Below are 16465 nucleotides of genomic sequence, written 5' to 3'. Positions count from 1 at the left end.
ATCATTTTTACATTTTGCAAAGGTAGACATCCAGATATTATATGAAGTCCTTTCCTTAACAGCTAGTATACATAATCGGTGAACTAATCAATAGTACACCTTCCTAAACATCAGGGAAAGGAATCACTTCCTAGAAAAAGAAATAGTTTTACTCAGATTATTTAAAACTTTTTATTTCATGTTTATTTTTCTATCTTAAACAGAGACTCAGCAAATTCCCATTTTCTAATTACAAACTCTGGACTTTCCAAATCCACTTATCACCATCTTATCACCCCAAACTTGGAGAGATCTCACTTGTTTGCTCCACTTCCACACCATTTTTTAAAAGTTGCACATCCTAACTCTGGGCCCACACTGAATGCAATACCAGGAAGGGACCAACTGCACAACATTCCCCCATGTATCCTGGTTCGCCTCAAAGGAGTAACAGAGTGAGGAAGAAACAATACATGCTGCAATCCAGCAGCAGAATCCATACTAGGAACAATGAGGGAAACAGGATCATGGGTGCACTGCAGAGCAGTCCAGAGCTGTTGAGTACAATCATTCAAATCAGCTAATTTTCTGGATGTACCCCTTCATAAGGGGACAAATTTGCTGCTGGTCTTTAACAGCAACTGCCTACTTCCCAGTTAGTATAGTTCTTAGGGATGTAAAATGTGGAGGCTTTTAAAAGGTGACAGAAGAATCAGTATGTGGCCCAAGAAAAGTTTGAAGATAATATACTACTGCAAAAAATTAAGAGAATGTGTTAGTTAAAGAAAAGATTTTGTTCAATGACAGTCACATCTCTAATATAAGATGGGGTAATTATAATCAAACAGGACTTCTCTGCCATTATCCACAAATGATAAAGGGCTAAAACTGAAATCACGATTCTCATTCCCTAGATCTGCTTTTTCTGTATTGAAACTGAGTACAACATATCAAGTGGCAATGAAATGGATACATTAAACAACAGGGAAATGCACTAAGTGCACCAAGAGTGATTTATCTCATGTTTCATTTACGAAGTGCCTCCTTCTATATTGCTAAGATTTTTTTTCATAGGAAAGGTAGAGGTTTTAGAAGAGCAGTACTATTAAATGTGTTTTTCCAGAACTAGCAGTTTTGCTGTCAGTACATTGAGACAGTCCTGTTTTTTGCACTTTAATCATGTATTTATTGCACTGGTGAGAGAATGCTTCAGAAAATAATTTGGTTATAGATGATGATTTTTAACATCTTTTTTAGGTCAGATGCTGAGGAATCCAGTCAGTGCTACTGCCCCAACAAAAAATTGACCAGTAGTAGCTCGTGGTTTACACAGATGTAAAGACAGACCACCTCTTAACAGTCATATAAAAGTTACTATGTTTTAGAAAACACCTTAAATTTGTTCACCAAAATACTGCAAGACTCCCTACTCTCACCCCGTAAGTCCCATAATATTTATTCATCCAGCCAATTTTTATTAGAATATTTAGGCTTCTTCTGTAAAATTTTTGTTCAAATGAGTATTATTAATAACAGTTACCATCACAACAGGATAATGTAAAGAATAATAAAATATCAAAGAGTTACTTCCATGAACAGATGAAAAATCCTTCAGTAGAAAACTAACTGGCTCAACCTAGTGATTAAATTACAAAATGTATTTCTAAGACATAGCATTTGTCATGAGAAATAAAAACTCTATCATCTGTTAAAAATTGTCCACACCCTCGAGAGACCAATTTTCAGAGCAGCAGCTCCAACAAACCATGTTGCTATTTATACAGTAGTCACCTGCTTTGGAGATCTTGGGTCTACAAAGTTGGCTTTACATCTCTGAATACTTCACCCCAAACCACTTTCAATCATAATTTCTTGCATCGGTACCCAGTTTATATAATAAAAATAGGATAAAATCATACAAAGGACCCATAACTGCTTCATCATTTTATAGAACCCATATTTACACAGTCACTAGTAAACATATGTTTGAGATAGGCCTTTTTTCTATTCGGTTTCATTGTAAGTGACAAGACTAAAACATTTGATCTGTGTGGAACAAATTACAAGCTATAGTAAGAAATATGGACAAAATAGCATGAATTGATAGAAGATAAATTACTCATACAATTTGTATGAATACAAGACTTTGCTATTTTTTCCACTGCAACTGTCATTCTGAGATCTACAATACCTGTTTCTTCACAGTGAATTTATGGAGACATTTATGAGGATCTATTTCTCTTCTTTGACTATAAGTAAGACTAAGTCCACCCATTTTGAGGTAAATTATTAATAAATGTTTAAATTAGGGCAGATGATTCCCTTGTTCTACAAATATTTCTGCAGGAGATGGCAAATGGTGTCCCATTATCAGTTCCACAAATGATAGTCCAAGACTCTTTCTTGCTCTGATCTTGCTGGTCTCATCAGAAAGACCTTTGTGTTAAATGACCTGTCCAGCTTCCATATTGAAATTGGCTCTTGGAGGTTTAAAGGTAATTTCCAGTTTGCCCAACAAGACTACAATAAAATGTGGCTGATTCACAAATTTGGCAGTCCACAGACAACTTTTTAGTTGAAGAAAGCTCTCCTACTTTAGAGTGGGAAGAATATGTGGTCTGATAAACAAGACTGTAACTGTTCAAATGTCATATTAAGAAAAACAGTAATTTCTTCATGGGTGTTAGGAACATCCTCGAAATCTTTCTGGATTTATCCAGACAGATGCAACTATTGGTAAGGGAAACAAGTGTGCCAGGACCAGTGTGACTGGCTTGGAGGTAGGTTTTATCAGCATAGTAAGCTTATGACCACCTCTGCATCACTAGCACAGGCTTTCAGGGGGAATGTCCAAGGAAGAAGGCTGTGTCTGAAGTCCTGGCCTCTGTGCTCAGAAGATGTGTTGTCACCAGGCTTCAGTAAGAGAACTGTAAGCATCTGGGATGCTGGTGGTGGCATTCTCTATGCAACCATTTTTGATGATGCTGTTCTTATGTATCAAAGTGCCTTGGAAAATGTCATCTATTTGGATTTATTTTTCTGCTGTCTACATGCTACATGCCCTTCTTTTAATGCTCCAGCAGTGGATTTGGAGTCATATCCTACGATGTTCAAGTCATCATGGAAAAAGAACGATGCCTGACTACACCATGGCTTTTGCCCTAGTAGAATAGGCACAGCCATAAAATAATGTGTTTGGATCACTGGTTGCCAAAAACAGACGTGTTTAAACTCTGATGGCTGGGCTTTTACTTTCAGGCACAAAAGTAGACTACATTGCCACTGTATTTTGACAGAAGACATTGAGCATTCTCCTGCAAGAAGACAGAACATGGTCGATTAATAGGCAAATTAATTATGAAATTAATTCAGTTGGATAGAGCTGGTTCTGACTTGCTGACATGTACAATAAGAAAGAAATGAGAGACATGGCCACTCGGTTACCAACTCTGTAGAATATGTAGAATATGAAAACACATATTACAAAGTGCAATACCAAGATGCAAGATTCTACATCCCACCTTGAGAGACATGAACATTTACATTGTGATGATCCACACAGACACTTACTTTAAGAATTTACTTTTACTAAATGAAGAAACATTGAAACAACAGTGACAGCAAAAACATTCAGAAAAGCTCACCTTTCAGGAATTTCAAGCCAACACTAACATTCAGAGCTGCAAATCCAAACAACTCTATCTTAAGAACTGACTTGAATCATAGCCTGAAGCAGAGAACAAACACTTCTACTTATGCTCTTCACTCTCCAGTTACTTGCTTCTATAAAAACCCCTGCTTATTGAAAAACTACTAAAATAATATCATAATATCCTTAGTCCTATTTGCCCTCAAAATAAAAGCTTAAGAAACTGTTTGTCATCAATTGATGACACCTGTCATCATAGAATATTCTTAAATAGAGGAATGAAGATCTAAACCAAATATTCATATAAAATAAATAAAGAAAAATACTAATTCAACTCTTAATTAAGATACGTAGTGTCCCACTGGCTGTTATATCTTTAAATAAATACAAAAATAATAAGTATTAATAGGGTAGCACTGGGACTTCAACAGTATTCTGAAAAAACTATCAAATGCAAATACTCCTCAAAAAAAAAAAAAGTTTAAAGACTTTAAGCCATACTGACAGAAATCTTAGAAGTTTCACCCTATCACATTTCTGATCATTTGGCCATTAGTTGTCTAATGAAATTAGAGATTTCATTATTATCTAATGAAAACAGTACCACCCTTAAGCCTGAGCTTCTCAGCCTATCCAGAAATACAACCAGACCTGAAAACTATGGCTTGAGGAGTATTACAGCTAAATGTTAGAGAACATATATGACATGCACATATTCTTACCAGTTGCTTGTGCCTTTTAGAAGAAGGAGTACTGGAGGGAGAAGAGGCACCACTCAGAGCTTCTTCAATATCTAAGTTCAACTGTTCCAGTTTCTTCATAAGCCATGACATAGAGTCTGCCCATTTAGATTCTTTTTCTGGTTGGGCCTAAAAGAAATCAAACATACGTGAAGTCTTAAAACATTCAAGCTGTTTATAACTTGAAGACTCTCATTTTCTCTTCCAGCCCCCAAGGAAAAAGATTACCAGTTCTTTCCCTGTCCTTAAGTAACTTTTTGCCATTTAGAAAGCTTCAATTATCACTTCAATCTTGATGACACATATTCATAGCTGTTCTTAATACTCAAATGATCACACTCCACTTCTGTGTATCTGAATGACTTTCTAACACTTCATTTTGGGTGACCCACTGCCAGCTCAAACTAAGCACAATCAAGATCAAAACTAAAGTAACTTTAACATCTCTTCCTTAAGCCACTATTTTAGCATCTCTCCGCTGATTGCTTGTTGTCAATAAGAATCAGAACACTGGAGGTCATCATGTGTACTATGTTATATTCCTTAGTATAATTCCAGACTTGTCAAATCTTGCAGCTTTCTTCTGCCCTCATGGTGGGAATGCTTTACTGGTCACTTTTTCACTTGGATGCATCTTCCCCTTTTATCTGAACCGCTTCACTGTATTACAAAAACTTTAATCCGTTATAGTGTAATTGTCAAAAGTACTTTTCTTATTCCTCAAAGTCCTTTCCAGTGACTGTCCTTAAGCATCTTTCCATGGCAGTCCCTGTGCACACTGCTGCATTATGTTTTGTTTTCCTTATTTACATCACTTCTAATGATCCACTAGGAGAAAACAGTCACACTGACCTCCCTGTCATCACAGGCAGCTACTACTCCCCAGATTAGTCTCTGTCCTGAAGATATTTCATCTCTGTCACCTTCCTTACTTTCACAAACAATACATATCTTTGCATAGAGGATAATTCCATAGTGAACATGAGGACACAAACAGTAATAATGCATTTGCATCCTGCCATAATCCTAAAAGCATCATACCAACACTCCTCAAAACCTAGGTTATTATTCTTATCTGATAAATCTTTAAGGTGATTTGTTTCCTTATAAAGGAACAAGTGGGACAGAAAGGTACTTTTAATTTGTTCACTATTATAGAAAAAACCCTTTACAAATACAATCCAGGAGCTTCACTCCAGTATTACAGTGACATAATATTATTACCGATGGAACTGCTTGTCTTCACCACAGAAACTAAGAGTAAGGCCCCAGATCATGAGACACTGAGTCCCGTATTACAAACAGGTGCATGTTCCCTTCAGAGGGGCTAGAATTTTCTTAGTAGGGATTGTTTAAAAGCACGGAAAATTAATTATCTAATTTTTAGTTTTCCAAATCTTCATTTGGAATGTCCCAATTTTTTACAACCTCTGAGTATTTTTCCTGAAATGCTGTTATAAGTGCTAAGCTGTATTTCAACTCTGTAGCTATTAATTTTTTTTAAAGAAATACTTTGATTGCTTCCCATTGTCTTCCCAACCATTTGGAAGTAAAATACAGGACATTCCACAGAAAATGAGTATCAAAAGACCCTCTTCACATTGAATCCACTCTGAGTGAGATGATTTTACATAGGAAACGTGCATGTTGATATATGTCTATGACATTCATTTGTAAACAAACTAAAGATTCTACTTCTAAGACATTCCAAATGCATGTAACAGAACACATGATATTGCATTACAATAAAAAATACAGCTCAATGCATATAGGGAAGCACACTTTACCTTTATCTTGACAAATATTTACCTACTGGAACAATATCTCCAGCATTCACTAATATTCTTCCAAACATCTGTATGAGCCAAATCCCCTTATTTTTATAAATTTCTTGTTTTAATGCAACAGAACTCAAACCACAGTAATTTCTTAAAAATACAAGTCCTAAGCAGTTTCCTCAAACTATAAATCTCCTAGCATTCTCCATTCAGTTCTGCCTTTTTTTTTTTAGTTCAGTAAGACTCTATATTGTGTCTATTAAGGGGATGAGGAAAAAGATAGAATTTCATTATCCTTGAAGAAAAAGCCAAATGGGCCTAGTTAACAAATGCCATTCACTAATTGGAAATTTGGCACAAAAGCACCATTTGGAACAAATGCTGATTGGCTACATATTTCAAAGGTTGCCTGAAATTCCTGCTAAACAGCAAAAACATGATGCTACTTGCATTCAAAAATATACAGCCTGCACAGTAGGACATCTGACCAGTGAATAAATTCTGCCTAATCCATTCATGACAAACACAGCTCCCCAGTGTTCAGCCCCAGTAACTAGGTTGGACACTATCAAAGTGCTCAGAAGATCTGAGTATCAGTGTTTCCTGCCCATAGCAACTGCAGAGGCAGTAGGTCAGGGCATCTTTGGAAGCTTTTGTGTCTTGCCCTTCAGAAGGAAAAAAATCTCACTCTAAATTATCTAAGAATCATGACCTGCTTTATTCATTGTTTTTTCCCCTAAAAGGTTTACAGGGAGAACCCTCCTTTCCATATACTCTCAAGGTCTCCTTTCTTTGTTGGAGCCATATCCATTCAGCTACACATAGGAATGCTGTTACCTTTTGAGGAACCTGAAAAGCATAGAGACAGAAGTGCATTACAGAAATACTTTTTATATGCTACGTTAGAATCACAGAACCATTCAGTTTGGAAAAGACCTTTAAGATCACTGTCCAACCTTTAAGATCAAGTCCAACCGTTAATGTACTGCCAAATTCAGCACTGCCAAATCCACCACTAAACCACATCCCTCAGTGCCACATCTTAAACACCTCCAGGGATGGAGACTTCACCACTTCCTGGGCAGCCTGTTCCACTGCTTGATGACCCTTTCGATGAAGAAATTTTTCCTAATATCCAATCTAAAACTCCCATGGTGCAATTTGAGACCATTTCCTCTTGTTCTGTCTTAGACAGATGAGCAGTAGTAGAAAGTGAGCCCGGAGAATTCCTCAACAAAAAATGTTTCAAGGTAGAGCAATATTGTCTATGAAGATCATGGCATACATTAGCCAAAGAATGACATACTGGCCTTGAAAGTGAACTCCTTTGCCACAAGGATTTCTCAAGTCCCATATATTCAGGCTAGATTACATAAAAAACTCCAAAACAAACCAAAGAAAACCCCCCAGAAACATCACTGTCAGTGGGAAATATAAAATTAAGTGATATGCACTTCCTAAAGCAGTTACACAAGCAGTTATTGTGCTTCAGATAGCTACTGTACAGAAGAACTATCCCAACTGTTTAAGATTTACTAAAACACATTTAGCAATCAGCCAGACATAAAACTTAGTTGTAGGTTGCTACTTCTTACAGCAACCACAGTCTATTTCAGAATGCCAAGCTTAAGGATTTTGTTATGTGTACACATTCATATGTATACCTATTCTGTATTCACTTGCATAGCTGAAATTTCATTACCACCAATAACAAATTAGAGATAAAACAGGGTGCAAAATTATGCTCAATCATCCAAATACTTAATTGCTCTTTTCTTACATGGAGAAGAAAATACATTCCAGTCATTTGAATGTTTGTGCCTTTTGGATCAAAGGCTTCTGCACCCTGTTTTTCAGTTTTCAAGTGTTCTTCACTAATCTTATTCAGCAAAAACATCTGTGATAAAAGGCATATTTGTTTCAAAGTTTTGCTCATGAGGCTGATTGCAAAAGGCATAATAGCTGCCAGCAAATCTAAATTTAAACTGAAAGAATGCAGCAGCATTGAACAAGTCCATATAGAACACTCAGGGGTCAGGGTTAACCTCACTGCCAGACCTCATCCTATACTGGAAGCAGAAAGGCTTCCCACGTGAAGGGCTATGAGAAAATTACACAACTCTAAATTTATCTGATAATTTATGGCTTTCACTTTAGAACCTTCAATAGGTCCAATTGTTCTGATAATTAATGTATTGTACAACTCTGAGTGATAAATCAGTAACCTCCAAATAAAAAATATCAGTGCTATTTAACCCTCCTCTCTATTAAATCTGCTCAGATAAAAGTTCTCTCAGATGTACAGCCTAGATTGGCAAATAATGATTATGTGGAACAATTTCAGAGACCAAATATCATATTCTGCTCTTGCTGCACTGACGGGGCTCCTCTGTTTTCAAAAGAACCTCTGTGTAAAAGAAGGTCTCTCAGCCACTGGGAGCTTTGCCTACAGGGACTGGGGGAGGAAGCCAGATTGATTCCCTGTACAAAAATCCTTAAAAAAAAAAAGTATTTAGAATACAAAGGACTCTTTTATTCTCAAAATAGATTTATGTGTGCCTTCTGTATCGAAGATAAAATATTTCAAAGGGAATTTTCCTTCATATCCACCATAGTGTTCCTTAAATACTTACAGAAGTGTTAGACGGACAACTAATTTGTGGCACCTTTATCCTGGAAAGCAGGTAAGTAAACTCAGCAGTCAACAACCTTTCCGCTTCTAAGAACTGTATTGCTATATATCTGAAATTATCAAGAAAGTCTCTTCAATCTCTCAAGTCAGCAGGCAAAGCCATGCACATAGCAAGGTTGTTGGAAAATGAAAGCTCTTCAGGGACATCACATAAAATTCAGAGTAATCTGGATCCTTCTAATCCCCAAAATGTTCACCTAAGATGGGCTGTTAGGACTTCAGCAGTTTTCCAAAAGAAAAGTTACAGAAATACTAATATAAAGTTATGTGTTAATCAGTTTTAAAGGAAAGACCATTTTCAGGATGAATCCTTTACCCCCAGACCTATTTCATTTACTCTTCTTAAATACATCTGTGTATGGAGCTCTGTTTTTACTTCCTGTTCAGTCACTTTCTCCTTCGTGCTTTCCCGCCTGAGGGCATGCTGCCTCAAGCTACTGATTTCTTCAGACAGGTTTTCAGAAGTGACACAAACCATATCTGTATGAATGTGGTGAAACCTTCTCTATGCTTGATGCTTTAGGGCAAATTAAAGTGATTTTTGAACTTAAGGTTATTTCTGGCTTTTCTCAATTTCCCTTTACACACCTGCCTTCACTTTCTTTCACTAAGCTCAACTGTGCATTTCTATAATTTTATGTGTCTGTTTTTAAGTACACCACTATGTCTTTGAATGATAAAGAATACAATACAGAAAAATACTGTGGAAACGATAACTTCAAAATATAGAACAATAAGAATACATGCTTGGGTTTTTTAATGATTAAGAGGCACACAACATGGGAGAAAAAGGAACTCAAAGAGATGGTACCATGAAAAAATAATGTAACACAACCCTTACCGCATTTTATATATTTGACTTTTTGACTCTTCAAAGGCAAAGTCAAAGCAGCTCAGAAACAGACTACATTACTTTTTATAATAGCTTTTAATCTTTCAGATAGTGATATCATAAATTTGGCTTTTAATTTGCAATCAACACATTGGTATTGCATAGTGATAATGTCCATTGTTTAAAAGAAAACAAAAACCTGAAGTCCTGTCTCTTTTTCAAGAGTTCCTGCATCAGTTCTAGGATAATTGCTCTGAGCTAGGTAGGACAGGACAGGAGCCCTTTTATCAATGGAGTCTTCCAAATACTAGTTCATGGAAATATTTAGCAGATGAAGAAACCTGAGCTAGTTCTTAGGACTGAAAGCCATGAGATGTGTCAGCATGGTGCTTCACCCAAGACAAGAGAGAGAAATTAGAAGGTGAAAAGAGAGGGCTTTAGTTGAAGAAAAGGTGTGGGGCAAAAAGGTTTTGGAAAATAGTTGCACACTACTGCAGAAGTTTTAATGTGTAGTAGCCCAGACAGCCTAGTATGAAAACTCTGTTGCAGCTTCGTTTTGTTTCTAGTAAAAGCAAATAGTTTTGTATTGGACTTCTCATTTAAAAAAAACCCAACAAAACAAAGTCAAACACCAAAAAATGCGCCCCCCCCCCCCCCATCTAAACCAACTTAAACCAGCATCTAGTTGGTTTTAACATCAAAGTGTAATTTAGGATTGCTCCAATGATTAAATTTTCCTGATTCATAATGCCTACAGCATCTCCACCTTCTAACAAATAATGATGTCAAGCAACACCAAATTTCACAAAGAGGCTGTTTGACAAGACTGTACTGGTGACACATGGTACAGAAGCAGAACCCGAATGGTCAGACAGGCTGTCTTATTTGACATCTGCTTCTATTTCAGCACATGAGTTATCCTCTTGGGTTATCCCATCTTCAGCTGCTTCAGAGCAGATGCCAGCTTATCATTTATCTATTCCACCATTTCCACCTTGTGAGGTGGAAGAAGTGAACTGCACTTCTTGTATCCCAAACACCTGCTCCAAGCAGTAGTCAATTGCTGACGCCATCCATTTGCATTCAGTTTGGCACCATCTGCAACAGCGGTGGTATCTGCACATCACAGTTAGTGACCATGAATGTCAAAATAGTTTACACACATAGGTATTAGGACACATTTAATTTCTTCACAGAAAATTACTAACTTCAAAATCCACTAACTCTATGACTCCCTTGGAAAATGTAACCAACTTCTGCCCGTTCATAGAAGTGAATTTCCTGACAGTGCTTCCTGACTACTAAATGCTAGGTTTCAGAATGGGCTCCATGAGACTGAGGGGTCTCATGCCATGAAATCCACAAAAAGTTACAGACCAGAACAGGTAACTTAGAGATCCTTCTTCCCAGTGTGGTTAGTTGCACGATTTGAGATTGGATACAGCTTAATCTGTTTTCTTAGTTACCTCTTCAGAAAACACTGCGGTTAGACCTATCCAGGATGTATAAGACCTGGGCTCAGCTTCACCCTTGGCCTAATGCACCTTACACATATTAAGGGGAAGGGGATGTACTTCTGAGTGACGGAGAAGCACCAGGAAATACTAGCACTTGAGAAAACAACAGAGAAATACCTGTAAATTGTCCCAAAGGTATTAGGGAGGGCTCACCCAAAACATGATGCAGCCCACAGCCCAGATGAAGTGCCTCTACACCAATGCTATAGCATGGAAAACAAGCAAGTGGAATTGGAAACTGTGGTGCAATTAAAAAATTATGACCTATCACAAAAACATGGTGGGACAAAACTGTAATACTGCAATTAAAGGATAGAAACTTTCTGGAAGAGACATGAAGGGAAGGAGGGATGGAGGTGTTGCGCTCTGTGTTAAAGAAGGGACAGATTGTGAAAAGCTGCCTCTGAGAAACAGCCATGAAGAGATTGAGAGCCTGTGAGTAAAAACCAAGGACAGGACCAAAAAAAGACACCTGGTGGTAGGGGTCTGACCACGGGAGCTCAAGGACAAGGCCTCCTGCTTCAGGTACAAAAAGTATCACACTCGCAAGTTCTCATCCTGATGGAGGACTTGAACTACCTGGACATCTGCTGAAAAGCAACACAGCTGGCTATAAGAAATACAGGAGACTCCTGGAGTACATCAAGGACAATGTCCTGGGCCAGGTATTAGACGTAAGAACCAGATGAGAAGGCTTACTGGACCTGGTGCTCACAAATGTGGATTTGCTGATTAAAGGGGTTAAGACTGGAGGCAGTCTGGGCTGTTGCGACCATGCCTTTGTTGAGTTTGTGATCCCAAGGAACATGGGCCTGGCAAGAAGCAAAGTCAGGACCCTAAACTTGGAAGAGGACACCAGTAGTGAAAAGAAACATGAACTATAGAGCAGTAACAACAGAAAAAAAGGGATAATAATAGGACGATATAACTGAAAATGATTTTGTGATCCATGTAACACTCAGGAGATCCCAGCCATAAACCCTATGAAGGTTAAAGCAAACTTTGGGGACAAGCCTTTAAAATTGCTAAAGGAAAAGCCGCTGATAGGCTTATCTGCAGCATAAAGCACTGGAGCCTCAGGAGAGGAAGCACTTGTGCCTTACTCTTGGACCCAGAACGAAGTAAGCTGCGTGGTGTGCCCCAGTTTGGAGCAGGGTATCCCACCCTGAGCAACAGGAGCCAACGTGAGTGCCCTCCTCCCCTCCTCAGGGTATGTCTGTGGACAGCACACGCAGGTGACCTATTTCACTGTTATCAGGGGTTTTGTTCAGTATTTATCGGTAAAGCAATAACCTCATTTAATATGACAGGTGAATTAAGCAGGTGAATTAAGCAAGGATTTGTCTGCTTCCTTCATATACCAGCAGTCACAGCTGTCAGAGCGCGCTGGGACAGCAGTTGGTGCTCTGCCTGTGGGCACTTTAAAGAGTGCTGTGAATCCATTCCCATGTGCTGGCGCCAGGGCTGCTCTGGCAATCCAACATACAAGCTGAGTCATTTCTTCTAAAAATATCAGTGTCAGTACTTCCTTGAAAAACTCTGGAGCAGATACTAAAGATTAGGATGGTAAAGGATAAAGACAGCAGTCGAGTAATATATCTGGCAAATTTCTAGTTGTAAATAAAGAACCTATATTGAAATGCCAAGTGCCAGAATACTTTTGTTTAAAAACCCCATATAGATAATTATAACCTTAACACTTTTTTCCTTAAAATACCAACACCCTTGTTTTCATTTACTGGAATCTTAAATACATACATTGAAAGAATTCCCAAGAAAACTGGTACTAGAGATTGTCTCCAAGTACTATGGAACTTCAGCTATTCACTGTTTTCCTAGTAAGCTGCTGCTTTAGTATCAGCATTACACAGAAAAAGGTAACTTGGAAAACCACTACTGATAAATACGGAACTGGTAAAATGACAGCAATACTGTCATCATATTTATGACAAGCTACCAAACAAAAACCCAAATCTCACTGAATAAAAAGGATATTTTTTCCAAAACTTACAAGCATTCATGGAGTTCTGTCAAAGCTGACATTATTCCCTGCCCATGTTCTAGCAATGCACTATTGAGAAAAACACTGTTAGCAATCCACTTGGAAATAGAAATCTGAATTTAACAGAGAAAATAACAAGCAAAAGGTACCTTCTGGAACTAAAGAGTACTTAAGGACAAAGATAGGAAAGCCTGGAAGAAGGGATGATATTTTTAGTGGCTAAAAATAGGTGGTGATGGGGCAAAGAATGGAACATGAATTTAAGAGAAGACAAGAGAATAGAGAGTAATTGAAATAATGTAAACCTTCTAAATTATCTCCTGAACCAATTTTCATCAAGCTAACAATGAAGAGAGGGCATTAATCCCAGGCCTAGAAAAGTAATTAGGCATGATTCCCAGATCTCCACTGGAAGTCTGACACCCAAGTATCCAGGTTTAACCACTAGGCTTCAGTATTATTCAAAAACAATTTAGAAGCCATCTATGGATTTGCTGTGATAGAAGTATTTAATGATATGTTTGAATGTGTTTTTAAAATTCATGATTCTATTAACCCTTCCTGAAACTCTTGAAACTTCTAGAGCAACAAAAGTAATGAGTTATATAGCTCATAATGCTAACATTTTTTCAAAAATTTATACAATATAAAAATTGTTTCTCTTAAATAAATGCAACTATAATTGTTAAAACATTTAAATATTTGCTCACATTACTTAGATTCATGCCAATTTACACTTATCTGTTAAATAACAAAAAAAAATTATGAAAAGTTACAGCTTGTGTATAACGTGTACAAGAGCCTTGTTCGAGTTTCCCCCTATTACTGTGAGGGTGATGAGGTACTGTAACAAGTTGCCCAGAGCAGTTGTGGATGCCCCATTCCTAGAAGTGTTCAAGACCAGGTTGGATGGAGCTCTGAGCAACCTGGTTTAGTGAAGGGTGTCCCAGCCCAGAGTAACTGGGTTGGAACTCAATGATCTCTAAGGTCCCTTTCAACCCAAACCATTGTATCATTTTATAGTATTATTATCAATATAATTCCACTAAATTTCTTGTGCTTGCCTCAAAATAACAAGGACTTGTAGGTCTTATAACAGCTGGATATCATCACACCGAATGAGAGGTGTCATGGCTTATGACAGACACACTCTTAATGCCACATCAAGAGTTAGAAACTTGATTTTGCAACAACAGCTCTTGCAGCAGCAGGGAACCTCCCTGTGATTGGGACACAACACAGGAGCACCATCCCACGAAAGGCTGCACAAAGGCTTTTTCCTCCAAATGTCATACAGCGGAGAGAGAACAAAGAAAGGCTTTCATCAGTCTAAAAACGACTTGCTAGCTTTATGATCTGCAGGTCACCAGATTTCTCCCAAATCCCTCCATATAAATTGAAAGTAGCATACTTTACAAAAAAGTGCTGTTTTTCCCGATCCTTCTCTTGGGAGTAGCACTATTTCACAAAACAAAACCAAAAAAAAAACCACCAAAGAAAACAACCACGGATCGTGTCCACACCCTTATGCTCAAGGGCACAACATACAGGCGGGGGCCGGCACGTCCCGGCGGGCGGGGCCCAGGCGGGGCGCGGGGGGCTCAGGGCACCTTCCGGGGCACACGCGCCCCTCGCGGCGCCCCCGTGCCCGGCACCCGCCCCGCCGTGCCGGGAGCGGGGGAAGGCTGAGGGAAAGGAAGAGGCGGCGGCTGCGGGAGCGGCGGCGCCTCCCCGAGTGGGGGCGGCTGAGGGGGGAGGAGGCCGAGCCTTCCCGCCCTCCCGGCCAAAAATGGCGCCGCGCGGCCGCCGAACGTCCCCGGCCTCGCTCCCGCCCCCTCCAGGGGTTCTCGCGCCGCCGCGGGGCATGGTGAGGGGCGGGGCACGCGCTCGGGCCAGCGCCCTGAGGTGCGCGCGCAACTCATCCCTCCCCACCCCTCCCCCTTTCCGCTCACGCCGCCGTGACGTCACCGCGCCGGTCGGAGCCGCGAGGGGAGGGCGGGGGCGGTGGCCGCCGGCGGCTCGCGGGGCGGCAGCGCCACCTGGCGGGTGGCGCCGCGTGGGCCGAGAGCGCCCCTTGGCGGCCCGGGTGGGCAGCGCTGCCCTGCGGGGGGGGGCGCGATGGGGGCCTCGCGCGGGGCCCCCGTGGCAGGGGTGCGGTGTCAGGGGCGGTGTGAGGAGAGGGGCCGCAGCCGGCGGGGACCGGCTCACCCAGCGGGAGGGGCTGCGCCCCGGAGCCGCCGCCCATCTGCCCTTGGGAGCGGTCGGTCCGTCCGACCCCAGGGTTGCCTAGACCCGAGCGGCCGCCGGGTTGCCTAGACCGTGAGGGGCCGCCGAGCTCGCCCTGCCTCATGCCGGCCCCGGGAGCCTCCCGCGTGGTATGAGGACTGTCACAGCCGGGGCTGTCTTTGCCCTTCCATAAAGTGACTCTTTCATAGCGCCCTGCCTCAGTTTCCCCATGTGCCAGACCTGCCCCAGGCCGTGGCTGGGCGTGCGGAGCCTGCTGCTGATACCTTGGCTGCACAGCCAGGCAGGGGTAGACAAGGCTTAAAAGTAATCAAAACACAACCAGATTTTCCAGTTCTAATGTCCTCAGTACAAGAGAGACATGATGGTCCTGGAGCAGGCCCAGGAGGGCTACAGAGTTCATCAAAGGACTGGAGTATCTCTCTTGTGAAGAAAGGCTGAGAGAGCTGGGCTTGTTCAGACTTGCAAAGAGACGCCTGAGAGGGGACCTCATCAATGTCTATGCATATCTAAAGCGAGGGTGTCAAGAAGACAGAGCCAGGCTCTCCTCAGCGGTGCTGAGTAATAGGACAAGAGGACACGGCAGAAACTGATGTACAGGAGGTTCCACGTGGACACAAGGAAGAACTTCTTTACTGTGCGGGTGACCATGCACTGGAACAGAGCCCACAGAGGTTCTGGAGTCTCCCTTGCTGGAGATATTTTCAGAAATATTTCTACAATTGCACACATTGGTGGAAGTTCCTGCTTTTGTGTTCAAGGCTACAGTTACTGCCATACAAATATTGCACTTAAAATTGGCTAACTGCACCTCTAAATAGCTACACACATTTCTGAAAATTAAGTCTGTAATTTTCTACACAGTCAATCTGCCCCTTGTAGCTGACAGATGTCAGTAAGTCGTGCTTAGTCGAGACTAATTCTGTTCGACTTCAGGAATAAAATTATGTCAAATTTGAGATATTATTAGATTGCCTTGATTTCAGTAGTTTTATGAATAATCGGAACTGCATTGGTAGTTATCAATGTCAG

The 16465-nt window shown here is 40.4% G+C and overlaps 1 protein-coding gene across 4 annotated transcripts in view; it reads right to left on the bottom strand.

Moving 5' to 3' along the window:
- STARD13 (StAR related lipid transfer domain containing 13) overlaps positions 1 to 16465 on the bottom strand; it is a 292627-nt gene that overhangs the window by 215904 nt on the left and 60258 nt on the right. For 3 of the 4 annotated variants that reach the window (XM_051778837.1, XM_051778838.1, XM_051778835.1), the window contains one exon: positions 4351 to 4497. In XM_051778837.1, coding sequence (XP_051634797.1) covers positions 4351 to 4497 — 147 coding nt within the window. Of the gene's footprint in view, positions 1 to 4350; positions 4498 to 14600; positions 14797 to 16465 lie in introns of those variants that run through there. The other variant, XM_051778839.1, reaches the window with a different exon arrangement.

This window comes from Manacus candei, unplaced genomic scaffold, assembly GCF_025592945.1.
Source record: "Manacus candei isolate 608988 ecotype Guabito, Panama unplaced genomic scaffold, ASM2559294v1 h1tg000014l, whole genome shotgun sequence".
Classification (NCBI taxonomy): domain Eukaryota; kingdom Metazoa; phylum Chordata; class Aves; order Passeriformes; family Pipridae; genus Manacus; species Manacus candei.
This window is presented reverse-complemented; position numbering and strand designations above follow the sequence as displayed.